Source organism: Rana temporaria, chromosome 3, assembly GCF_905171775.1.
Source record: "Rana temporaria chromosome 3, aRanTem1.1, whole genome shotgun sequence".
Classification (NCBI taxonomy): Eukaryota; Metazoa; Chordata; class Amphibia; order Anura; family Ranidae; genus Rana; species Rana temporaria.
In genome coordinates, this window is record NC_053491.1 from 393,175,480 (window position 1) to 393,202,944 (window position 27,465).

General features: G+C 44.3%; 1 protein-coding gene across 1 annotated transcript in view; it reads left to right on the forward strand.

The window, feature by feature from the left end:
- Positions 1–27,465, forward strand: part of EFCAB6 (EF-hand calcium binding domain 6) — a 257,858-nt gene that overhangs the window by 12,497 nt on the left and 217,896 nt on the right. The window contains exon 6 of the mRNA XM_040345822.1: positions 6,342–6,408. Coding sequence (XP_040201756.1) covers positions 6,342–6,408 — 67 coding nt within the window. The remainder of the gene's footprint in view (positions 1–6,341; positions 6,409–27,465) is intronic.

Genomic DNA, 27,465 nt, shown 5'->3' on the forward strand with positions numbered 1-27,465 from the left:
AGGCTGGCAACCCTAATGGGGCCCCTGGTGTGTGTGAGTATAGATATATACAGTGCCTTGCGAAAGTATTCGTCCCCCTTGAACATTGCAACCTTTTGCCACATTTCAGGCTTCAAACATAAAGATATAAAACTGTAATTTTTTTGTGAAGAATCAACAACAAGTGGGACACAATCATGAAGTGGAACGAAATTTATTGGATATTCCAAACTTTTTTAACAAATAAAAAACTGAAAAATTGGGCATGCAAAATTATTCAGCCCCTTTACTTTCAGTGCAGCAAACTCTCTCCAGAAGTTCAGTGAGGATCTCTGAATGATCCAATGTTGACCTAAATGACTAATGATGATAAATAGAATCCACCTGTGTGTAATCAAGTCTCCGTATAAATGCACCTGCACTGTGATAGTCTCAGAGGTCCTATTAAAGCGCAGAGAGCATCATGAAGAACAAGGAACACACCAGGCAGGTCCGAGATACTGTTGTGGAGAAGTTTAAAGCCGGATTTGGATACAAAAAGATTTCCCAAGCTTTAAACATCCCAAGGAGCACTGTGGAAGTGATAATATTGAAATGGAAGGAGTATCTGACCACTGCAAATCTACAAAGACCTGGCCGCCCCTCTAAACTTTCAGCTCATACAAGGAGAAGACTGATCAGAGATGCAGCCAAGAGGCCCATGATCACTCTGGATGAACTGCAGAGATCTACAGCTGAGGTGGGAGACTCTGTCCATAGGACAACAATCAGTCGTATACTGCACAAATCTGGCCTTTATGGAAGAGTGGCAAGAACAAAGCCATTTCTTAAAGATATCCATAAAAAGTGTTGTTTAAACTTTGCCAAAAGCCACCTGGGAGACACACCAAACGTGGAAGGTGGTGCTCTGGTCAGATGAAACCAAAAATTGAACTTTTTGGCAACAATACAAAACGTTATGTTTGGCGTAAAAGCAACATAGCTCATCACCCTGAACACACCATCCCCACTGTGAAACATGGTGGTGGCAGCATCATGGTTTGGGCCTGCTTTTCTTCAGCAGGGACAGGGAAGATGGTTAAAATTGATGGGAAGATGGATGGAGCCAAATACAGGACCATTCTGGAAGAAAACCTGATGGAGTCTGCAAAAGACCTGAGACTGGGACAGAGATTTGTCTTCCAACAAGACAATGATCCAAAACATAAAGCAAAATCTACAATGGAATGGTTCACAAATAAACATATCCAGGTGTTAGAATGGCCGAGTCAAAGTCCAGACCTGAATCCAATCGAGAATCTGTGGAAAGAACTGAAAACTGATTGTTCACAAACGCTCTCATCCAACCTCACTGAGCTTGAGCTGTTTTGCAAGGAGGAATGGGCAAAAATGTCAGTCTCTCAATGTGCAAAACTGATAGAGACATACCCCAAGCGACTTACAGCTGTAATCGCAGCAAAAGGTGGCGCTACAAAGTATTAACTTAAGGGGGCTAAATAATTTTGCACGCCCAATTTTTCAGTTTTTTATTTGTTAAAAAAGTTTGAAATATCCAATACATTTCATTCCACTTCATGATTGTGTCCCACTTGTTGTTGATTCTTCCAAAAAAGTTAGTTTTATATCTTTATGTTTGAAGCCTGAAATGTGGCAAAAGGTCGCAAAGTTCAAGGGGGACGAATACTTTCGCAAGGCACTGTGTGTGTGTAATATATATATATATATATATATATATACATACATACATACATACATACATACATACATACATACATACATATACACACACACACACACACACACACACACACACACAATCTCCCAAATGTGAGTACACCCCTCACATCTTTGTAAATATTTTATTACAACTTTTCATGTGACAACACTGAAGAAATTACACTTTACTACAATGTAAAGTAGTGAGTGTACAGCTTGTATAACAGTGTACATTTGCTGTCCCCTCAAAATAACTCAACACACAGCCATTCATTTCTAAACCGCTGGCAACAAAATTGAGTACATCCCTAAGTGAAATTGTCCAAATTGGGCCCAAAGTGTCAATATTGTTTTGTGGCCACCATTATTTTCCAGCACTGCCTTAGCCCTCTTGGGCATGGAGTTAACCAGAGTTTCACAGGTGACATCACAGAGCTGGTGGATGTTAGAGACCTTGCGCTCCTCCACCTTCTGTTTGAGAATGCCCCACAGATGCTCAATAGGGTTTAGGTCTGGAAACATGCTTCACCAGTCCATCACCTTTACTCTCAGCTTCTTTAGCAAGGCAGTGGTCGTCTTGGAGGTGTGTTTTGGGTCCTTATGTTGGAATACTGCCCTGCGGCCCAGTCTCCAAAGAGAGGGGATCATGCTCTGCTTCAGTATGTCACAGTACATGTTGGCATTCATGGTTCCCTTAATGAACTGTAGCTCCCCAGTGCCGGAAGCATTCATGCAGCCCCAGACCATGACACTCCCACCACCATGCTTGACTGTAGGCAAGACACACTTGTCTTTGTACTCCTCACTTGGTTGTCGCCACACATGTTTAAGACCATCTGAACCAAATAAGTTTGTCGTGGTCTCATCAGACCACAGGACATGGTCCCAGTAATCCATGTCCTTAGTCTTCTTGTCTAAAGCAAACTGTTTGCGGGCTTTCTTGTGCATCATCTTTAGAAGAGGCTTTCTTCTGGGACGACAGCCATACAGACCAATTTGATGCAGTGTGCGGCGTATTGGCCTGAACACTGACAGGCTGACCCCCCCCCACCCCTTCAACCTCTGCAGCAATGCTGGCAGCACTCATACGTCTATTTCCCAAAGACAACCTCTGGATATGACGCTGAGCACGTGCACTCAACTTATTTGGTTGACCATGGTGAGGCCATGTTCTGAGTGGAACCTGTCCTGTTAAACCGCTGTATGGTCTTGGCAATCTACAGATCAGTTTCAGGGTCTTGGCAATCTTCTTATAGCCTAATAGCCAGATTCACTAATAGTTACGCCGGCGTATCAGTAGATACGCCAACGTAACTCGGAATCTGCGCCGTCGTAAGTTTAAGGCCCCGTACACACGACCAAACATGTATGCTGAAACTGGTCCGCGGGCCAGTTTCAGCATACATGTTCGGTCGTGTGTGGGCGCGAGCGGGCAGAATTCCAGCAAACATTTGCCCGCCGGGCCTTTTCCCAGCGGACAAATATTCCTGGACGTGTTTTAAAACCGTCCGCTGGAATCCTGCCCGCTCGGACATGTACGGTCGTCAGTACAGACCTACCGTACATGTCCAGGCGCCCGCCGTCCCTCGCATGCGTCGAATGACTTCGACGCATGCGTGGAAGCATTTTAAAGGCGGGCCGCCCACGTCGCTGCGTCATTGTAGTGGCGACACCGCGTCATCGACGCGGCGACACCGCGGACACGCCCCGCGTATTGTTTACGCGCGGACTTCTGTACGATGGTGTGTACAACCATCGTACAGAAGCCCTCTGGCAGACATGTATGGTGAAAACGGTCCGACGGACCGCTTTCACCATACATGTTTGTTCGTGTGTACCCGGCCTTAGTGTATTCTCAAACTGAGATACACTTAAACCTAGCTAAGATACGACAGCCTGCGTCGTCGTATCTTAGGGTGCAATAGATAATGCCTAGATACGCCGATTCACGAACGTACGTGCGCCCGTCGCAGTAAAGATACGCCGTTTACGTATGGCGTTTTCCGGCGTAAAGTATGGCCGAAATTTGAAAATGTTTTCGTAAGTCGTCCGTGAATAGGGCTGGACGTAATTTACGTTCACGTCGAAACCAATACGTCCTTGCGGCGTACTTTGGAGCAATGCACACTGGGATATGTACACGGACGGCGCATGCGCCGTTCCTAAAAAACCTCAATCACGTCGGGTCACCCTCCATTAACGTAAAACACGCCCCCTCATCCTCATTTGAATTAGGCGCGCTTACGCCGGCCCCATTTACGCTACGCCGCCGTAAGTTAGGAGGCAAGTACTTTGTGAATACAGTACTTGCCTCTCTGACTTAAGGCGGCATAGCGTAAATACGGTACGCTACGCCGCCTTAAAGATGCGCGCCCCTACCTGAATCTGGCTATAGGTCATCTTTATGTAGAGCAAAAATTATTTTTAGATCTTCAGAGAGTTCTTTGCCATGAGGTGCCATGTTGAACTTCCAGTGACCAGTATGAGAGCGTGAGAGCGATAACACAAAATTTAACACACCTGCTCCCCATTCACCCCTGAGACCTTGTAACACTAACGAGTCATATGACACCGGGGAGGAAAATGGCTAATTGGGCCCAATTTGGACATTTTCAGTTAGGGATGTACTTACTTTGTTGCAAGTGGTTTAGACATTAAGACATTTATTTTTAGACATTAATGGCTGTGTGTTGAGTTATTTTGAGGGGACAGCAAATGTACACAGTTATACAAGCTGTACACTCACTACTTTACATTTTAGCAAAGTGTAATTTCTTCAGTGTTGTCACATGAAAAGATATAATAAAATATTTACAAAAATGTGGGGAAGGATTTGAACTCCTGTCAGGTTTTACTGCAGTCAGAGGCTCCATTGGAGAGATTCCTTCACTTCCTGTCTGTACTGATTCCTATTGCTGGGTTTTACAGCTGTGAGCAGATAGCTTCATCCACTGAGCCTGTACACTGCAATGACAGACTGATGGCAGCCGCAGCTATCCGTGGCTCTTCACACAGCCAGGGATTACCTGCAGTGATTTGTGTGAATCCAGCCGCAATCATCACAGGTAATCGCTGGCTGTGGGAACAGCAGCTAACAGCTGTGGCTGCCAACAGCCTGTTATTGCAGTGTACAGGCTCAGTGGCCACAGCTATCACTCCCAGCTTTAAAACCCAGCAATAGGAATCATAGATGTGAATCTATACTCATGTGGGTTGCACAGATATGAAAAAGGAGGAAATTAACAGCTTAGAAGGGAACTGAAATTGGAGCATGCTCAGTAGATGTAGCAACGGTTGATCTACAGTGCTACACAATCTCAGGCTGCAGTGGGGACACAGACAGGAAGGGAGGGAACAGCAGGATCAACCAGCTTGTTGCAGGATACAGAAAATGGATCTCATAGTGACTGGGTGAGTATGAACAGCATGTAATACATCATGTACTGTCCGTTTTTAACAATGTGGGTTTAATGACACTTTAAAGCAGGGGTGCCCAACCTTTTGAATAGCGAGGGCCACTTAAGCAACTTGGTAACCAGTCGTGGGACACAATGAGTGAGGGCGTGCGGATGACAGGTCACGGCTACTCTATGGGCCCTCTGATCTGCCCAGATGGAAGGGGACAAATTCCCTTCTGTTTTTTGGATTGGAGGTAGGCGAGCGTAAATGGACATCTGTCGCTCTGTAGAGGTGAATTGAGGGTCCCATTTGGTCGGGCTGATCATGTGAAAAGGGCCTAAGACTGCTTTCAACTGATGTGCTGCGGTTTGCCCACACTGCGGGTGCAGCGTAGTGCACCTGTGTCTATCCTGCAGGTTAGCTGAACTTTGCCATAGACTCCTTCTGTGGCACAGCTGGCGCTGTAGAGGAAACATCAGCTTATGGGGCTCTGGTCCGCAGCCATTTTCTTCCTCTACCACCAGCTTCATTCACAACACAGATGCTGTGGTATGGCAAATCGGCAACCTGCGATCTGGGCTTGCCAACCCGTTATTCCAGAGCAGGAGGTCGCGGGCCACATCAGAGGGCTCTGCGGGCCACATGTGGCCCCCCGGGCCACTGGTTGGCCACCCCTGCTTTAAAGCCTCGTACACATGATTAGTCCATCCGATGAGAACGGTCTGAAGGACCGTTGTCATAGGTTAACCGATGAAGCTGACTGATGGTCCGTCGTGCCTACACACCATCAGTTAAAAAAGCGATCGTGTCAGAACGCGGTGACGTAAAACACAATGACGTGCTGAAAAAATGAAGTTCAATGTTTCCAAGCATGCGTCGACTTGATTCTGAGCATGCATGAATTTTTATCAAGTTGGCTTTTTTTTAACCTATGGTTAAATAACCTATGGGGCCCACACACGATCGGTTTGAACCAATGAAAACGGTCCATCAGAGCGTTGTCCTCTGGTTAAGCTATCGTTTGTACGAGGCCTAAGGGTGTTTGGAGGTGCTCCAATGGGTGGGGGGAATATCCAGAGCCAAGAGTTGGTTGTTACGTTTTTCTCTTCCATTAATTCAGCACAGTATGGCCGAGAATGACCAGAACTTTCTCTCTCTACAGGGTACATCAAGCCTGTTTTAATTGATAATGCAGTCCAGATAACTGATTATACTTATATATTAATACATACGTTCTCCTTTTTAAGATGGAGCTATTCCCAGGCAAATCAAGTAATGACACTCAGTGAGCTTGAAGCCCAACTGAAGCTAATGGTAAGATATTGCAATGTTATGGGGATGTAATCTGGAGGTAAATATTTCTTACGCTGGTTGTGCTTTACTGCTCCTTCTCACAATGCTAGTTTTATCAGTCAGCCAAAAATATTTAAATCCCCATGTGGCTAATACTTTATTTAAAAAATTGTGAAGCGGTAAAGGAAATTACTTTTCTCATAGTGGCTAATCTACAAATCTTTACATTTACAAAAAACAAAAATATGGAAGGTCAAACATCAAATTAAAATGGCAGCACTTTAAACAATGCAATGATAATTTAATATATGTTTTTACTGAAAATACATTGCACTTTCCCTTCAAAGCCGAACTCCAGGCCGATATAAAAAACACAAATGAATGCAGCTCTGTAATCATTAAAGGATAAGTTCACCCACCTTAAAAAATGAAAAAATAAACACACTTTTTTGCAGATAAAAAAAATTTGCTTTTTATTTAATTTTTTAGGAGAATGCAGAGCATTGCACCAGCGATCAGCAGATCGCAGGCAGTGTTGCCAACCGTCTGTATTTTTACTGGCAGTCAGTCAAAAATGGGCACTTTTCTCCTGCCAGTAAATTCCAGTGACAGGAAAATGTTGCCAGTAAAAAATGTGGCTGTGACGCTTGGCTCAGAATTACGCATGCACAGTTCTGTGTTCAGAACCGGCCAAGACCATCCGAGTGCCTGCTACAGTGGGTTCGGGCTGCGCCCCGAGGGGGGGGGGGGGGGTGTCTGGCAGAGGTGAAACATGTTATAAGTTACACCCTAAATATGGGTGTAACATGTAACGTGTTCACAAAAGTGAACTTATCTCTAATCACTTGCCGACCGCCTACCGCAGATGCAATGTGGCAGGTCGGCTCTATTGCGCGAAGCGACGTACCTGTATGTCATTTCGTGCAATAGCCACTAGGGAGCACGTGCGCACCACTGAAGGTGCGATCATGCACTGATTGGACACAGGGGATGTCGATCAGTGGGTCATTTCCAGCTGAGGCAGAACAGCGATCCGCCTATGTAAATAAGGCAGATCGCTATTCTGACAGGGGAGACCATAGAGATGCTTAGCATGAACACCAATCTCTGTCTTCACCCTGTCAGACCATCCCCCACACAGTTAGCAAGCACCCCCTAGGGACACATTTAACCCTTTCATCGCCCCTGATGTTAACCCCTTCCCTGCCAGTGTCATTAGTACAGTGACAGTGCATATTTTTAGCACTGATCACTGTATTAGTGTCACTGGTCCCACAAAAAGTGTCAGTTAGGTGTCCGATTTGTCTGCCACAATATCGCAGTCCCGCTAAAAATCACTGATCGTCGCTATTACTAGTAAAGAAAAAAAAAATCTCCCATAGTTTGTAGACACTATAACTTTTGCACAAACCAATCAATATGCGCTTATTGGGGTTAACATTAGGGAGCTATCAAGGGGTTAAATGTGTGTCCTAGGGAGTGTCTCTAACTGTGGAGGTGATGGGACTAACTGGAGGAGGAGACCGATCGCTGTTCATAACCAGTATGAACAGCAGATCTGTCTCCTCTCCCCTGACAGAACGAAGATCTGTCTGTTTACATTGACAGATCTCTGTTCTGTCTCTCAAAGGAGCGATCGCGTTGTCACGCCATGAGCCCCCTAGTGCTCTGAAAGCGGCTGACGTACAGCTACAGCGACTTGTCCAGGGGAGCCATTATAACTGCGGCGGCTGGTCCTTAAAGGGGTTGTAAAGGTAAATGTTTTTTCTCCTTAATGCATCCTATGCATTAAGGTGAAAAAACATCCGACGGTACCGCCCCCCCGAACCCCCATTTTACTTACCTGACCCCTCGAAAGTCCCGCGTGCGTCCCCATGATCCTCTTCGGTTCCCAGCCTTGCCGTTGATTGGCTAGGCTGGACGGATTGATAGCAGCGCAGCCATTGGCTGGCGCTGCTGTCAATCACAGGGGATGACATGGCGCGTCGGGGGGCGGGGCCGAGTGATACAGTCGGCGGCTATGCCCGCCGCTGTATCACGGGAGCGCGCTCGCAAAAGCTTTCCACCATGCAAGCTCGCTCGCATGAAGGTGGAAATCTTTTGCGAGGAGTAGCCGAGATAGCCGCCGGGGGACCCCAAAAGACAGGGTTAGGGGACACTCTGTGCAAAACGAGCTGCACAGTGGAGGTAAGTATAACATGTTTGTTATTTAAAAAAAAAAAAAGTTTGCCTTTAGTGACCCTTTAAGTGGTTAAAGTGTAACCTAAAGCAATTTTTTGTTTTTTGAGTCACATGACCTATGGAAAATGCAAAATTGAGTGCGTTTTCTGCGCCAATATTGGCACCGTTTTTTTCTATCAGCAAAATGCAGAAAACACAATTTTTAGCTGATATGTTTCAACCGTTGAAATTTCAGTGCATCTTTCTCTCTCTCAGTGGCAAGGCCACTGATCCATGTCAGTTATTTGCTTTTTTTACTCTTTCTCCATTCTATGACATTCTTTGACATGGTTTAGTAGAACAATCACCACAGGAAAAACATTAAATTGGTTTGTTCCTTCGGTTCCGCAAGAGTTAACTCTTATCTGGTAATAAATTATACCATCAGATTTCCCCTCAAAACATGAGCTCAGAGATGGAGAGCGTGGTGTGATATTGCACCTTAATTTGGTGTAAGGGAGGAAGGACATCTGTCACGGTCTCCTTGTATCGCACGTGTAGCGATATCGCACTGATAGGTAACACTTTAAGTGTCTAATTGCTGAGAATACATTTTTTCAGATTTATTCATAAAGTGAGAAGTCATTTTGTTAACTGTTCATGCACCTTCGACTGTATTGTTCTTGTTATGGAAGTTTTATAAAAGGATAGAAGTGAGGAAGGAGTGTGAGACAAGATAACAGCTTGTACAGCTGCACTTATGTTGTACGGTATTGACTGAAAAAATGGAACAAAAGCAGCCTGCTGCAGTACGTAATACCCACTGTAATATGTGGAAGGCCGGCATCACCATACAGGCTTACTGATAATAAGCAACAAGAACAGACAAACAGAAAATAGCTTATCCTCAGCAAAGAAAAACAAATAAAAATAGTTTGTGGTTCTAAAATAAAAGGCTCAGCTCACCGCCAGTAACTCTCGTCCCTTAATAGGGTCTTTAAAAGTTCCCACCTACCTCAGGGGTCCCAAAAAGGAGATCTCCACAATTCAGCAACCGTGTCTTAGGCCCCGTACACACGACCGAGTTTCTCGGCAGAATTCAGCCAGAAACTCGGTTCAGAGCTGAATTCTGCCGTGTGTACACTTTCGGCCGAGGAAGCCGACGAGGACCTCGGCGAGGAAATAGAGAACATGTTCTCTATTTCCTCGTTGTTCAATGGCAAAAGTCGGCCCGCCGAGTTCCTCGGCGGCTTCCACACTGAACTCGACGAGGAACTCGATGTGTTTGGCATGTCGAGTTCCTCGGTCGTGTGTACGGGGCCTTAGTCGTGAGCTAGTCCACACCGCTCACTCAGCTGTGTTCTGCTCTACTCCACCTCACAGACACCCGCTGTCTACTTCCTGTTCCTCTTTAGGCCTCTCTTGTAGGTGAATAGATATGTGTTCCCAATTAAGGGATGGGGCATGGGACTGTACAAATGCAATTTGGGTGTGTCCAACAATAATCAATAGGTTTCTCTAGTTTCATCTGTGCAAGCTCTATATATATACTTTCTCTCTTGTAGGTGGGTTACCCCCTCAGGACCAAAGTCCTGGCAATCAGGGTTTGGAGGCTCTTTCCCACCCAAAGTCTCTCTAATGCCCCATACAAATGCTCTGGATTTCTGATGGGAAAAAGTCAGTTGGGAATCCCGACGGGAAAAAAAAGAGCTGGTTCTCTTTTTTTTTTTTTTTTTTTCGGCGGGTTTGGCAGTTTTCCTGTCGAAAAATCTACCTGGCCAAAATCTCTCCTCACAGTTTTCCTGTCGGAAAACCCGGTCGTGTGTACGGGGCAATATTCTCTGAATTCTGGATCCCAAATGAGGATTTGCCAATCCTGAGAACACTGCAAGCCAGTCTTCTTTTTTCCAAGTGGACTACCCTGGAATCCCTCACCCTACATGGGTGAGAACCCCTATATACTCAAAAATTACCTTTCAGTCATCTCAGGGCACCCCATTTGTAAATGCAAAAACAAAACTAATAGTTTTACATAACGCAGCAACATCCACACACACATCGGACACCCAACATTAGAGGGGATCTATTCTTCCAACACACCTTTGCACACTAGTACTGACTAGTATTCCAATGTTTCTCTTCTCCCTCACATAGCTAATGTGACCCAGTGTTGACAGAGAGGGGTGGTGGGGTTAAACAAGAATGCTGTGCAAGTTCTTCTTATTAACCGATAAAGTACCGTATTTATCAGCGTATAACACGCACTTATGTTACCCTGAAAACAGAGGGTGAACCGTGCTTGCGTGTTATATGCCGATATCATTTTTTTTTTACCAACGGGGGCGAGGATCGGGCGGTCCGCCCTGGGTGCCACCCATTGGGAGATTGTCAGGCCAGCCGCCCCGCCTCTCCTGGCCCTGGGATAGCGCTGCAAGCATACTTTAAACTTCAGAAAACATTACTGCCAATCCTTTCTCATATACTGTTCCTCCTGTGTCACTATCAATGTAAATGTAAGCCTCTAAATCCCTCTATTAATCTTTCTGGACACTCTCCTCCTCCCACTCCGCCTCCTCCTCGAGTGTAGCCTTTGATTGGAGGAAGAGAGCGGTCATGTGACCGTCACTGAAAGAGAGGAGCTCAGTCACATGACACGGTCCATGGCGTTAATGGAAGTATTTAGAAGCTTAGATTTACAATGAGTGACACAGGAGGAACAGTGTATGAGAAGGGGCGGGCAGTGATATTTTCTATACTTTAAAGTATGCTGGTAATGCTGTCCTAGGAGACTGGGGGTCTCCTGGTAGTGTAGAGGAGGAGGAGGGGGGCTTTATAATGAAAGGGGTCTATGTACTATGCGGGGGTCTGTGTACTATGCAGGGCCCAGTGGTCTGTGTACTATGCGGGGGGTCTGTGTACTATGCGGGAGTATGTGTACTATGCAGGGGCTGTGTCTTATGCAGGGGGCTCTGTGTACCATGCAGGGGGCTGTGGAAAGTTTTTTTCCCCTAAAAACTTCCATCTTAACCACTTCAGCCCCGGAAGATTTGACTGCTCAATGACTGGGCCATTTTTTGCAATTCGGCACTGCGTCGTTTTGTGGTTGTGCGTCGGTTTGTGGTTGTACCCAAACAAAATTGATGTCCTTTTTTTCCCACAGATAGAGCTTTCTTTTGGTGGTATTTGATTATCTCTGCAATTTTTTATTTTTTGCGCTAAAAAAAAAAGCTACAATTTAAAAAAAAATATTTTGTACTTTTTTGCTATAATAAATATCTCCAATTTTTTTTTTTAAGTTAATTTTTTTCCCAGTTTAGGCTGATATGTATTATTCTACATATCTGTGGTAATAAAAATCACAATAAGTGTATATTGATTGGTTTGCTCAAAAGTTATAGCGTCTACAAAATAGTGGATAGATTTATAGCATTTTTATTATTATTATTTTTTTTTTTTACTAGTAATGGCGGCGATCTGCAATTTTTTTTTATCGGGACTTCGACATTATGGCGGACACATAGGACACTTTTGACAAATTTTTGGGACCATTGGCATTTATACAGCGATCAGTGCTATAAAAATGCACAGATTACTGTAAAAATGTCACCGTCAGGGAAGGGGTTAACACTAGGGGGCGATCAAGGGGTTAATTGTGTTCCCTAATGTGTGTTCTAACTGAAGGGGGATGGGACTGACCTAGAGGAAATGATAGATCGTGGTTCCTAGCTATTATTAACTCACAATCTGCATTTCCTCAGCTCACAGAACAGGGATGTGTGTGTTTACACACACATGTCCCTGTTCTGCCCGCTCGCGGCCGGTGGTCATCGCGACCGCCGGTCACAAGTATCGCCACTCCCACGATGCAGCGGGTACACGCGCGCCTGCTAGCCCACTTAGAGCAACCAATGTACAGCTATGACGGTTCACCAAGCGGAGCCAACCTGCCGCAGTATAACTGCGGCAGCTGCTCCGCAAGTGGTTAAAGTTAAGATGCGTGTTATATGTGATTAATACGGTAATTGGTTTTTAGGATGCCGGCGGCTGGAAGGTTGCAATGGCACAATGAAAACCTGTGGCTTTGCTTAACTAAAAGGCAAGCTTGATCCACCCATTGGTTTGTATGCAATTCTTGTGCAATTTCTAGGCATTTTGCCAAGGCACCCCTGAAGAAACCCGAAGGCACCCTGATTGAAAAAGGCTGTTATAAAACATCAGTTGCTGATAGGTCTCGATCTACTGAACCAAATTGAGTGCCTTTGTGAAATCCTTACATTAAAGCGGGAGTTCACCCATAAACTTTTTTTTACCCGTAGCTTGATGCTCATTTAGTCTAGGGGAATCGGCTAGTTGTTTTAAAATCCGAGCAGTACTTACCGTTGTAGAGAGCGATCTTCTCCGCCGCTTCCGGGTATGGTCTTCGGGACTGGGCGTTCCTTCTTGATTGACAGTCTTCCGACAGGCTTCCGACGGTCGCATCCATCGCGTCACGAGTAGCCGAAAGAAGCCGAACGTCGGTGCGGCTCTATACTGCGCCTGCGCGGCTCTATACTGCGTCTGCGCACCGACGTTCGGCTACTTTCGGAAAATCGTGACGCGATGGATGCGACCGTCGGAAGCCTGCCGGAAGACTGTCAATCAAAATAGGAAAGCCCAGTCCCGCAGCCCATACCCGGAAGCGGCGGAGAAGATCGCTCTCTACAACGGTAAGTACTGCTTCGATTTTAAAACAACTAGCCGATTCCCCTAGACAAAATGAGCATCAATCTAAGGGTAAAAATTTTTATTTACGGGTGAACCTCCACTTTAAGTTCTAACCCTGAATTTAGAAGCCTGTGAGAAAGAGTACAGTGTATTGTGTAAGGTTTATGAAAGCAGTGAGTAAATGTCAGCAGGTCTTATATATTATTGCATTGAAGAATTTAGCTAATTCCTGGAAAGAATAATTAGTATTAAAAATGATCTTTATCTCAGTCCTGCTTGTGCCCCAGGCTGGTAGAGTAATTGTTGGCTGAAGGCGTGTGGCAAGCTTAAACAAGATCATTTCATTTTGTGTAATATTCGAATATATTTTTATTCCTTGAAATCGTTCATCGCATATATAGGTTCAGCATTTATTTGCATATATTCATGCAGCAATATCTCACTTGTGAAAATTGTAAGTGACAAATCCAGCCTGAGATTTCAGTATTGCAGCCTGGCCCCAGGATTTTAGGCAGGTGTATAACATTGATGGTGATAATTAAAACTAGGTTAATTAGAATTGGCTAATTAAATAGTAATTAGAGAAACCTTGTTACAGTCCTCTAATCTTGTTATAACATGCAGACCTTGCAATTTTTTTCCTGTCATTTTAACTAATTAAAATATGTCTTGTACCTTGTAAGAACATTACAAGATTTGTGACATTTTTTTTGAATCTCTGAGCAATTAATCATCTGTTTAATACATCCATTAACTCCTTTTATTTGTGAAAGTGGATGTCTTAATGATTATCTTTGGAATCACATAGGTCATGAGCGTGTCAGATTTAAAATTCTATTACAATCGGAATGTGATTGGGGGTCTGGAAAGAAATAATGATGGTTTTTCATAATGACAGTATGATCTGTTAATAGAATGTAATTTAGGCTCCATTCACACCTAGGCGTTTTTACGCCTGTAGCGCGACGCGCACAAACGCCAGAGGGACGAAAAGTAATGAAAGGCAATGGGGATGGTTCACATCTGAACGCCTAAACGCCTGTAGCCTGTAGCCTGTAGCTCAAAAAAGTTCCGGACCCTTTTTTGTCGCTCCTAGCGCGCGATATGCGCGTATTTGAGCGTTTTTTTTTACATTGAAGTCAATTGTAAAACGCCTGATACGCGCGTATTGCGCGTAAACACGCGCTTGTACAAGCGTTTTGACGCCTGTGTTGCTGAAATCCCAGGAAGAGGAATAAAAAATTCCTAGGAGAGCAACAAGTGATGTCAGGGATGATCATTTTTCTTATTGGCTAATATGGAAAAAGACAAAGTACAAAAACGTCGAACGCCACTGTGCGAAAACGCGCGAAAACGCGCATTTACGCGCGAGAAAAACGTCGGTAAAAATCGCCTGTAAAAACGCCTGTACGCCCTACGCCTAGGTGTGAATGGAGCCTAAAGCTTCAGTAATTTTTTCAACTTTCCATCTATTAACCACTTCAATACCGGCTTTTATACCCACCTCTATACCGAGCCTATTCTGGCACTTCTCTTCTACATGTACAAATCATCATTCTTTTGCTAGAAAATTACGCAGAACCCCCAAACATTGTATATGTTTTTTTAGCAGACACCCTAGGGAATAAAACGACGGTCATTGCAGCGTTTTATCTTGCATGTTATTCGCTCAATAATTTTTCAAACGCCTTTTTTTGGGGAAAAAATTGTTTCATGAATTAAAAAAATAACAAAAAAGTAAAGTTAGCCCAATTTTTTTGTAAAGTATGAAAGATTATGTTACACCGAGTAAATAGATACCTAACATGTCACGCTTTAAAATTGCGCAACCAGGGACAGGGGCGTTTTGATTTTTTTTTTATTATTATTTTTTTTTTACACTTTTAAAAAAAAAACTTTTTTTTTCACTTGTAAACATCCCTTGTAATAAGAAATGTGTGTAACAGGTCCTTTTTATGGAGAGATGCGGGGTCAATAAGACCCCACATCTCTCCTCTGGGCTGGAAAGTATGAGATTGGAGAAAAAAATGTCACCGATCTCATGATTAGTGTTGCTTACTAGCCGCAATCGCGGCTTTGTTTACTTACGAGTACCCGGGTGTGACGTCATCACATCGCGCCCGGGCCTCCGACAGTCTGGTCACCAGTCATCTCTATGCTTCCTGCCTGCGCTGGACGATTCTTTCTCTGGGCCCCCGATGGCACGGGAGAGCCCGGAGAAGCACCAGAGGGGGGGATATCCCCTCCCGCCGCCTATAAGAACGATTAAGCGGCGGAACTGTCGCTATGATCATTCTTATGTTGCACAGAATCGCCGTCAGAAGAGAATGATATCTGAATGATGCCTCTAGCTGCAGGCATCACTCAGATATCCCCCCACAAACCCAGGACGTCATATGACGTCCACCCAGGATGGGAGATCCCATCTGTGGACGTCAAATGACTATGGGCCGGTATTGAAGTGGTTAAATCTTCTGCCCTTCTTGTTGTTTTAACTTTGGATAGTAAAACGTTTTTTTTTTTTTTTTTCAATAAGTAAATGCCTTATACAGCCCACTTCCTGTTTCTTGTTCGGGCATAATTAAAACTACCACTAAAACTTTACTGATATCTAGGACTTTGTTAGGCTGAGCTAATAGTTTCAATCAAACTACACTATAGGCTTAAATCGCAAAGTTTCAACACAAGGATACGGATTCTTATTTTAGCCACATGACGGTAATTTATTTTAAATCTCTATAGATTCAGCTTAAGATAACTGTCACTTTTTAAAATAAATATCATTGGTTTATAAGCTGTGTGAATTGAGCTTTATATGGCCAGACTTTTGTGGACCTGACAATCACACCTACACCAAATGGCCAAAAGTATGTGAACCCCCTTTCCAAATGACTGAGTTCAGGTGATTCCAGTGTAGAGTCTTGTTAATGCTGCAGAATACAAAGAACATGTGGACAATTGTGCTCTTCCAACCTTGTGGTAACAGTTTGGTGAAGAATCGGTTTGCAACTAACGATTATTTTCTTAATCGATTAGTTGGCCGATTATTGTTTTAATTAATAGATAAAAAAAAAACTCAGAAAAATGCCCCTTTCACATTGAGGAGTTTTTCAGGCGGTACAGCGCTAAAAATAGCGCTGCTATCGCGCCTAAAAAAACTCCTTCACTGAAGACTCAATGTGAAAGCCCGAGGGCTTTCACACTGAGGCGATGCGCTGGCGGGAGACAAAAAAATCTCCTGTCAGCAGCATCTTTGGAGCGGTGAGAGGAGCGGCATGTATACCGCTCCTTCACCGCTCCTTCCCATTGAAAACAATGGGAAACCGCGGGAATACCGCCCGCAATGCGCCTCTATAGAGGCGCATTGCGGGCGGTATTAACTCTTTATCGGCCGCTAGCGGGGGTTAATACCGCACCGCTAGCGGCTGATACCCGCGGCAATTCCGGCGGTATAGCGCCGCTATTTTTAGCGGCGTTATACCGCCACCGCAGCTCCCGCCCCAGTCTGAAAGGGGCCAAAGTGTGGTGTATAATTTAGTTATTATGTGAAGTTTAAAAAAAGACAGTTTATTCTCGAATATCTATATGCAGTGGTAAATATAAATAACCAGCTATATGGTGAGGGAACAAAATATCGAATCTATAACTAATACCACAGAGAAGAGCTCTATATACTAGTGTTGCACTGATACCGGTATCGGTGCCGATACTATTATGTGTAGAGCTCCAAAGGGATGAAGCTAAGGTGAAAATAAGGCCGCGTACACACGATCGGTCAAAACCGATGAAAACGGACTGAAGGACCATTTCATCGGTCCAAACCGATCGTGTGTGGGCCCCATCGGTCAGTTATCCTTCGGTCAAAAAAAAGAGAACTTGCTTTAAAATTGAACCGATGGACGCCTAACCAAAAGGTCAAAACCGATTGTTAGTATGCAAAAGCATCGGTCAAAAAGCCGCGCATGCTCAGAATCAAGTCGACGCATGCTTGGAAGCATTGAACTTTGTTTTTTTCAGCACATCGTGTGTTTTACGTCACCGCGTTCTGACACGATCGTTTTTTTAACCGATGGTGTGTAGGCACATAAGACCATCAGTCAGCTTCATCGGTTAACCGATGAAAGGGTCCTTCAGTCCGTTTTCATCGGTTTTGACTGATCGTGTGTATGCGGCCTAATACTGGGAGTATGCTATAGGCCCTCTAGCCCGAGGGAGGAGGGGGGGACAGAACTCCTATCACAATTTGGATTAGCAGCAGGGATGGGAAGTATTTATCATAATGTGGGATTTTATTTATCCAGACATAGACATAGACTGGGTGAAGGGAACCACGCATTTGTCTAAGGCTTGCCAGTTCCTAAATGTCTTGCAGGACAATTTCATGGATTAAATGTTAGACGCACCAACTAGAAACAAGGCATTACTAGATCTACTGATTACCAACAGTACAGACCTGATCATGGATGTGGAAATACGGGGCAATTTAGGAAACGGCGATCACAGGTCAAATGGATGTGGAAATACGGGGTAATTTAGGAAACGGCGATCACAGGTCAAATGGATGTGGAAATACGGGGCAATTTAGGAAACGGCGATCACAGGTCAAATGGCTTTAGTATAAATCACACAAATAGGAAATACAAGAGGAACACAAAGACACTGAATTTCAAAAGAGCCAACTTCCCTTAACCACGGACCACGCTAGAAGATCTAAAATGGGATAAAATCTTAGAAACAAAAAACACGGAGAGATGGGTTTGCTTTAAGAGCATATTAAATAAGGGCATTAGCCAGTGCATCCCATTGGGAAATACATTTAAAAGAGCGAACAAAAGTCCTGGATGGCTTAACTCTATTGTAAAAATACATATAAAGGAGAAGGCCTTCAAAAAATTACAAGGCTATATGGTATTGGTGACTCCTGTGAATGTATTTATTAACATATGATTTGCGATCTAGATTTTCCTGTTAAATGATATTTTAGCCTTATATTTGTATTTTGAAATGTCAACGGATTTCTGTAAACAATGTACAATGTACACATTGTCTTTCAATGTTTATGATAAACTCAATAAAAACTGATTGATGGAAAAAATTACAAGGCTAAGGGATTATCATCAGCATTCAGACTTTACAAAGAATGCAACAAGATATGTAAGGGTGCAATTAGGGCAGCTAAGATAGAACATGAAAGACACATAGTGGAGGAGAGCAAAAGAAATCCCCAAAAATTCTTTAAGTATTTAAACAGTAAAAAAGGGAGGACAGACCATATTGGCCCCATAAAGAATGAGGAAGGACATCTGGTTACAAAGGATGGGGAGATGGCAAAGGTATTGAATTTATTCTTCTCCTCAATCTTCACAAGGGAATTGGGGGACTTCAGTAACCAAACTGCAGTGCTTGTCTTCATGACACATCTCAGGAAGCACCCTCATGGCTAACAGAGGACAGAATTAGAAATAGACTTTTGGAAACTTAACATTAATAAATCAGCTGGACCAGATAGCTTGCACCCGAGGGTACTTGGGGAAGTCAAGTAATTGCCTGACCATTGTTCCTAATTTTTACTGACAGTCTACAGACCGGAATGGTACCAGCTGATTGTAGAAAAGCCAATGTAGCACCAATATTTAAAAGTTAGCCTAACATCAATAGTATGCAAGCTCTTGGAGGGGATGATAAGGGACTATATACAAGATTTTAGTAATGAAATTGGTATTATTAGCAGTAATCAGCATGGATTTATGAAGAATCTTTCTTGCCAATACAATTTATTAGCTTTCTATGAGGAAGTGAGCTGCCATCTAGATAAAGGAAGGCCTGTAGACTTGGTTTATCTGGATTTTGCAAAAGCATTTGACACAGTTCCCCATAAACGTTTACTGTACAAAGTAAGGTCCGTTGGCATGAACCATAGGGTGAGTACATGGATTGAAAACTGGCTACAAGGGCGAGTTCAGAGGGTGGTGATAAATGGAGAGTACTCTGAATGGTCAGGGGTGGGAAGTGGGGTCCCCCAGTGTTCTGTGCTGGGACCAATACTATTTAATTTGTTCATAAACGACCTGGAGGATGGGGTGAAAAGCTCAATCTCTGTATTTACGGACGACACTAAGCTAAGCAGGGCAATAACTTCTCTGCAGGATGTGGAAACCTTGCAAGAAGATCTGACAAATTAATAGGATGACCAACTACATGACAAATGAGGTTTAATGTAGAAAAATTTAAAATAATGCATTTAGGTGGCAAAAATATGAATACAATCTACTCACTAGGGGGTGAACCTCTGAGGGAATCTAGGATAGAAAAGGACCGTGGGGTCCTAGTAGATAATAGGCTCAGCAATGGCATGCAGTGCCAAGCTGCTGCTAACAAAGCAAACAGAATATTGGCATGCATTAAAAAGGGGATTAACTACAGGGATAAAGCGATAATTCTCACGCTCTACAAGACTCTGGTCCGGCCGCACCTGGAGTATGCTGTCCAGTTCTGGGCACCAGTCCTCAGGAAGGATGTACCAGAAATGAAGCGAGTACCAAGGACAACAAAGCTAATAAAGGGTCTGGAGAATATTAGTTATGAAGAAAGGTTGCGAGCACTGAACTTGTTCTCTCTGGAGAAGAGACGCATGAGAGGGGATATGATTTCAATTTACAATAATACTGGTGACCCTGTATGTATGCTTTACTGTGTATACTGACATGTATGGATGGTGTACTGAGCTGTATGTGTGCTTAACTGTGTATACTAACATGTATGGAGGGTGTACTGCACTGTATTTTCTGGCAAATATTGCATTCTATATGCAGTTCAACTAATCGGCTGACCAACTAATCGATTATGAAAATAGTTGACAATTATTTTCATAATCGATTATGCCGATTCGTTGTTTCTGCCCTAGTGAAGACCCATTTCTGTTCCAGCATGACTGTGCCCCTGTGTACATAGACATATTACCCAGATTAAGATATTTGGCTAGAGGCTCCAATTGCCAGGGATACCACCGATTACAGAAGTCGGTTCCCTGTAGTCCTTAGCCACTAGAGAGTCTGTTACAGCTCCAAAGAAAAAAGGGGAACCACTTACCTTGCTTAGAGCCTCAGAACCATTTATTCAATCCATCCATCAAACAGATCAGTTCATCCGACATACCAATGCCCTAAAGTAGTGAGGTTACTCATAGGGTCAAAGGGCCTATGAGTAAGCTCCCTCCTAGATGAAACACATAGAATAGTTTGTATCTTGAATGGATCGATCTGTTTGATGGCCGTTTTGTCTTATTAGTTCTGAGGCTTTTAGCACGGTGAGCAGGTCCCTTTTCTTCTTTTGGAGCTGTTCCATAAAGACATGGTTTGATGAGTTTGGTGTGGAGGAACTTAAGTGGCCAACACAGAGCTCTGGTCTCAACCATACTAAACATCTTTGGGATACATTGGAACACTGATTGTAATCCAGGTCTTCTCAAATGGGCACAAATTCCCAGAGACGCACTCCAAAATCTTGTATAACCACTTGGCGTCCACGCTATAGCCGAATGACCACTACAGCGCAGACCTGAATTTCTGGGAGGCTGTTAATAGACATCCTCCCCTTTTCTCGCTCCCCGCGCGCCCCCTGCAGGGCATGCACAACGCGCTGTGATCACTGAGACTCGAATGATCACAGATCCGAGTAAGAGATCAGCCAATGACATCTGGCCACGTGATGTAAACAAAAGCTCGACAGCGTGAGGAAAAAAAACAGCAGATCACCGGCTTATGTGTAAGGGACATCGGTCCCGAAGAGAAAGGAGGCACATCTGCCTAATCTGTGCCCACAATTACTACCTGCCAGTGCCCATGAGTGCCGCCTATCAATGCCCACGAGTACCACCTATCAATGCCCACCAGTGGTGCCAATCAATGCCTCATCAGTGCCACCAAGCAGTGCTGCCTATCAATATAACCTACCAGTGCTGATCAGTGCCCATCACTGCCACCCATCAGTGCCCATCACTGCCCTTCAGTGCCACCCATCAGTGCCACCTCTTGGTGTCACCTATCAGTGCCCATCCTTGCTGCCTTATCTGTGCCCATCAATGCAGCCCATCGGTGCCCATCAGTGGAGCCCATAAGTGCAGCTCATCGGTCCTCATCAGTGCCCATCAGTGCAGCCTTATCAGTGTACATCAATGAAGGAGAAACATTACCTGTTTGCAAAATGTTATAACAAAATATAAAAATATATATATATATATTTTTTCAAAGTTCTGCCTTTTTTATTTATTTTTTAACAAAAAATAAAAACCAGAGAGGTGATCAAATAACACCAAAAGAAAGCTCTATTTGTGGGGGAAAAGTTTATAAAAATATCATTTGGCTACAGTGTTGTACGATCGTGCAGTTGTCATTCAAAATGCATCAATGCTGAAAGCTGAAAATTGGTCTGGGCAGCAGGGGGTTTAAGTGCCCAGTAAGCAAGTGGTTAAAGCCTTCTCAGATGAGTGGAGGCTTTTATAGCCACAAAGGAGGTGGAGTGGGGTCACAACTTCCTATTGATGCCCATGGTATTGAAATATGATATCCAATGAGCTCATATAGGGCTGTAAACTTTTTACCACATACTGTAGTCTATTTGTGTGACTGACTTCTATATACTATATAAAATTATAAAATCTGGTAAGCCTGGCTAGTGAGAGGAGGGAGACTTTACGTTGGGGTCTGGATAGTTAAGACCTGGCAAGGGATCTGAGTATGAATCTATATAAACCAAAACGGAGAAATTTATTTTAAGTGGAGTTGTTTTTTCAACCTCTATTTAACAAGCACTTTGTTGGCAACATTTTTCAGTTATCATTTAGTCATAAGAGGTTAACATACTGCTTACCTAGTAATTAGAATTTGTGTACTTTGGGCCAGATTCACATAGAATTGCGGCAGCGTAACGTATCACATTTACGTTACACCGCCGCAAGTTTTACGGGCAAGTGCTTGATTCACAAAGCGCTTGCCTATAAACTTGCGGCGGCGTAGCGTAAATCCGTTCGGCGCAAGCCCGCCTAATTCAAATGGGGCGTGTATCATTTAAATTAGGCGCGTTCCTGCGCCGAACGTACTGCACATGCTCCGTTTTGAAATTTCCCACCGTGCTTTGCACGAAATGACGTCGCACCGACGTAATCTTTTGAACGGCGACGTGCGTTACGTCCTTTCCTATTCACGGACGACTTACGCAAAAAAAAAAATATTTAAATTTGACGCGGGAACGATGGCCATACTTTAACATGGCTAGTCTAAATATAAGCCACAAAATAGCAGCCGTAACTTTACGCCGGGAAAAGCCGACTTGCGACGACCGCGCGTACCTTCGTGGATCGCCGTAAACAGCTAATTAGCATACCCGACGCGGAAAACGAAGCGAACTCCACCCAGCAGGCGCCGAAGTATTACACCTACGATCCGAAGGCGTATGAAGCCTTGCGCCTGTCGGATCGAAGCCAGAAGCCATCGTATCTTGGTTTGAGAATTCAAACTAAAGATACGACGCAGCAAATTTGAAAGTACGCCGGAGTATCAGCAGATACTCCGGCGTACTTTTTCTGTGAATCTGGCCCTTTGGCTCTAAAATGCACCTTTTACGTTAAAAGAAATCATAAATAACCCGGTATATAAATGAAACCAAAACTGACTACAACATAATACTTGATGTATGCTGAAAAGCTGTACTCTATAAGAACCTGTAGATGGCGCTATTGCTACTCTGTTAGGTTAGCAAAGCCACCCTGAACAGAGTAATAATGGAAAATGACTGAATAAGTTAATTGGTTTAAATAAGCTTTTGGGCACTTTATATAGACGTTATATATGCATTATTGTCAACTTAGTAATTTTTCTTAATAATCTCCTTTGCCCAGATGTGACCCAGGGTCCTAAAATGTCTTGTGATGCTAGCTAGCAATAGGACATTCTCTTTTTCCCCTTCAAGGCACGATCAAGCATGCTTGTTTTTCACACCCAATAGGCCATTGGTCAGAAAGTCGGTCAGAAAGTTCCAACCCAACCATTAACCATTTCCAAGTAGTCTTAGGACTGCAGCTACCATTAAAGTGTTTGTACACCTCAGACATGAAATATGAACAAAGCATATACCTCTATAGCATGTACTTGTCTCAATTAAAAGGACTGTGTGTCACTTTTGTCTCCTGCTTCATTCCTCTGTTAGCAGAATGAATCATTTCTGACACGTTTTCCAGACACCAAGAGAAAAATTGTGACAGGGGAGGGATCTCCATCTGATTGACAGCCTCGGCTCTGTTCCTGTGTCCCTTTCCTCCAATCAGCTCTTTAATCTCTCCTTACTGAGCTCTGAAGAGTGTAACTTCAGCTCTCTGCCTCTCTTTTTTTATGAACTCTCAGACAAGCTTTAACATCCAGCACTTTGAACGGATGTAGAGAAGAGAGGGCTGCAGATAGGCAGATACAGCTTATGTAGCAGGATTTGTTTAATCTCTTTGTATCACCTAAGGCCAGTGACTTTACAGGTACATGTAAGGGTTTACAACCACTTTAAGGGGAATGCTGTTTGATTCAGCCTGAATCACATTCAGGTGAAAGTGACAGGGTTTCTTGTTAGGGCACTTCCTCGCCTACTCTACCCTCTCAGGCTGCTCTGTTTGCTGGTGTTTAAGCTTTGTGTCACATACTTCCCTATGGTCCGAAATGGCACCTAACACTCAAAGCTCCCACAGGTGAATTTAGCAGAAGTGGAGCTTGCCGACGGTAAGTATAAGTGGGCTGGGGGGTTCTGTAACAGCTACCCCCTGGTAGTGAGCCATTGGAGACGTCCTTTTCCCTGGCAAGTTGCGATATGCAGGTACAGCCGGTATATCCCATCCACGAGATCCAGAGAGAGAGTCAGGTTCAGCTGTAAAATTAGCAGAATAGTAATCCCATCGAACGCCCTTTCAAGAACGAGACGGGGCTACGTTTTGAAGGGTCAAGTAGGACTGTACACAGCACACTTTTTATACAGAATTTGAAACATCCCACCCCCTTGCCATCAGAATAATTAACATGAGCCAATTATCTATCATTTAGCCTGACGAGGTGGCTAGGCGTCTCGTCTGCAATTCCCCACACATATAATGAACTTCAATCACATTCTAAAAGTCATTTAGTGGAGGTAATTATCTCCTAGAGACGTCCCGTCTGACAACAGCTATTAACCTGCAGAACACAATAACAAGGTATTTCACAAGCCGGCTCCACTTAGCATTTCAATAGCCTGAGCTAAGCATTGAAGGGTCATTGTCCTATTGACCTAGTCAGGACAAAATTAACCACTTGTAATGTGTCCAGTATCTTCTGCAATGAACTGTCAGTAATGTCCCATCTTCTGAAATACATAGTTCCGTTACACTGCTCCCCTTTTGTGGAACACTCCGGCAGACCCGGATTGATCCTTTTCGGGTCAACTTGGGGATGTCCGGTCTGCTGTTAGGGTAAAAGTTCAGTTTGCCAGGATAAACCATCAGCATTGCCATCTGGCTTACCAGGTCGGTAGCTGAGGGTGAAGGTGAATAATGGAATTCAGTTCTGGAACAGTCACTTGCTTTGCTCTCTCAATGGCTCCCAAAACCTTTTGCTGATGCTCTTGGGACAGATAAGGCACCACCTGGATGCAAATCCCATTTAATCTTTTGACAATTTCCGCCTGTTTGTGCATTTCAATGTTCAAGCCACGGGACATCTCATAATACATGACATAGTGTCGTTGCATCTCTGATTTCTCACTGGCCAACTTGTCACATTCTCATTTTAGACTGTGATATTGTGCCGGATCTACAGTACATGTCAGGGAAGGTAGTCTTACCCGGGTCTCAGCAGCAAGCGAGTTGGTTCCAGCAACGCGGGTGGTCACGGGGAAAGCAGCAGCAGGTATAGGTAAATAAGCCGAAGTCAGAGAGCCAATGTCGTTGCCCAGCACAACCTCGGCAGGTAGGTTGTCCATGATACCAACTGTGGTCTTTCCTGACCCGGCTCCCCAGTCTAAGTGCACCCGGGCGGTGGGTACGCGAAATACAGCACCCCCTGCGACCCGGACGGCAACTGTGCGAGTGGACACGTTCTCTGGCTTTACCAGATGTTTTTGAATCAAAGTGATAGTAGTCCCGGTATCTCTTAGGCCTTGTGCTACTTGTCCATTCACCCGTACCTCCTGACGGTGATGCTGACGGTTATCTGGAGAGGCAGCTTGTATTGGGTCTGCCTCATACAAAATTCCCAGACATTCCTCAGGGCCCACCTCGGTCTCTCGGCAGAGGGGCGTGATGGAGTGACCTCTGTGTTGGGTGTTGTGTGACTTCAGTTGTTATTTGTAGCTCTCAAAGGGCAATCACAAGCAATATGTCCCGTGTTGCTGCAGTGATGGCACGTCACCCTAGACGAATCCCGGGGGTAGTTGTTAGGCCCCTGAGGACGTGGTGGTCCTGCTGGGACTGGAGCCCGAAACTCTGGGCGTGGGGTGACGGTTGGAGTACGCGGTTCCACCTTATGAGCCAGCCGTGTAGTATCCTGGCTTACTTTCCTTGTTTCCGCGTACTCATCTGCTAGCCGAGCCGCCTCGTTTAAGTTAGCGGGACGGCGATCTCGTATCCAGTCTTGTATGTCTGCGGCCAGGTCTTGGAAGAAATGTTCCATTAGGAAAAGCTGCAATACTTCCTCCCCGGTGTTGGCCTTGCACCCTTGGACCCAAAGGGATGCCACCCTTTGTAACCAGTTGGCCCATTCCATGTGGGAGTCCACAGCCTTCTTCTTGGAGTCCCGGAAGCGACGGCGGTAGGCTTCTGGAGTTACGCCGTATCGGGTTAGCAGCGCCTTTTTAACTTGCTGATATTGTAAAATATCCTCTGGAGCGAGAGCCCGAAAGGCTTCATTGGCTTTGCCCGACAATTTCCCCCGACAAAATAGTGACCCATTGGTCTGGTGGTACCTGGTGTAGTGAGCACTGCCTCTCAAAATCAGCCAAATATCCATCGATTTCCTCCTCATTTTCTACAAAAGCTTTAAATGCAGTGAACGGTATTTTCTTTCCTGTAGCTGCGGGTGGGGGAGTAGGAACTGCATGTGTAATGGGCTGTCTAGCTCTTACCAGTTCCAGTTCTTGTCCCCTCTTAGTTTGTATCTCCTCCCTTGCTTCCCGGAACAGCTGGTTTATTAGTTCCACAGACGTTTCTGGATACAAGGATAATCTCCGCTGTACAATCCCAGTAATTACATCTTCTTTGCTGACAGGTGCAAGGGGCTCAGTTCCTTTCATGGATCCATCCATTTCGTCCAGCTCCAGCAGGTCAGCTATCAGCTCCCTCCATGGTCTGTTACTGGCACTCCTACCACGACTCTCCAATAAATCTTTTAGTGTGGGTCTTTTCAGCCTGGCGTAGTGAGAATCCATTCAGAACTTGCTCTTTGGATAAAAGGACCATCCCACTGCTGCCAACCAATGTAACGGCTACCCCCTGGTAGTGAGGGGGTATCAGCCGTTGGAGACGTCCTTTTCCCTGGCAAGTTGCGATATGCAGGTACAGCCGGTATATCCCATCCACGAGATCCAGTGAGAGAGTCAGGTTCAGCTGTAAAATGAGCAGAATAGTAATCCCATCGAACACCCTTTCAAGAACGAGACGGGACTACGTTTTGAAGGGTCAAGTAGGACTGTTTATTTTCAAGTACACAGCACACTTTTTATACAGAATTTGAAACATCCCACCCCCTTGCCATAAGAATAATTAACATGTGCCAATTATCTATCATTTAGCCTGACGAGGTGGCTAGGCGTCTCGTCTGCAATTCCCCACACATATAATGAACTTCAATCACATTCTAAAAGTCATTTAGTGGAGGTAATTATCTCCTAGAGACGTCCTGTCTGACAACAGCTATTAACCTGCAGAACACAATAACAAGGTATTTCACAAGCCGGCTCCACTTAGCATTTCAATAGCCTGAGCTAAGCATTGAAGGGTCATTTTCCTATTGACCTAGTCAGGACAAAATTAACCACTTGTAATGTGTCCAGTATCTTCTGCAATGAACTGTCAGTAATGTCCCATCTTCTGAAATACATAGTTCCGTTACAGGTTCCTGTGTATCAATCAATTGGTGGATTGTATATCAATCAATTGGTGGATTGTGTATCAATCAATACTTCTCTGTTCAAGTTACCACTTCAGTC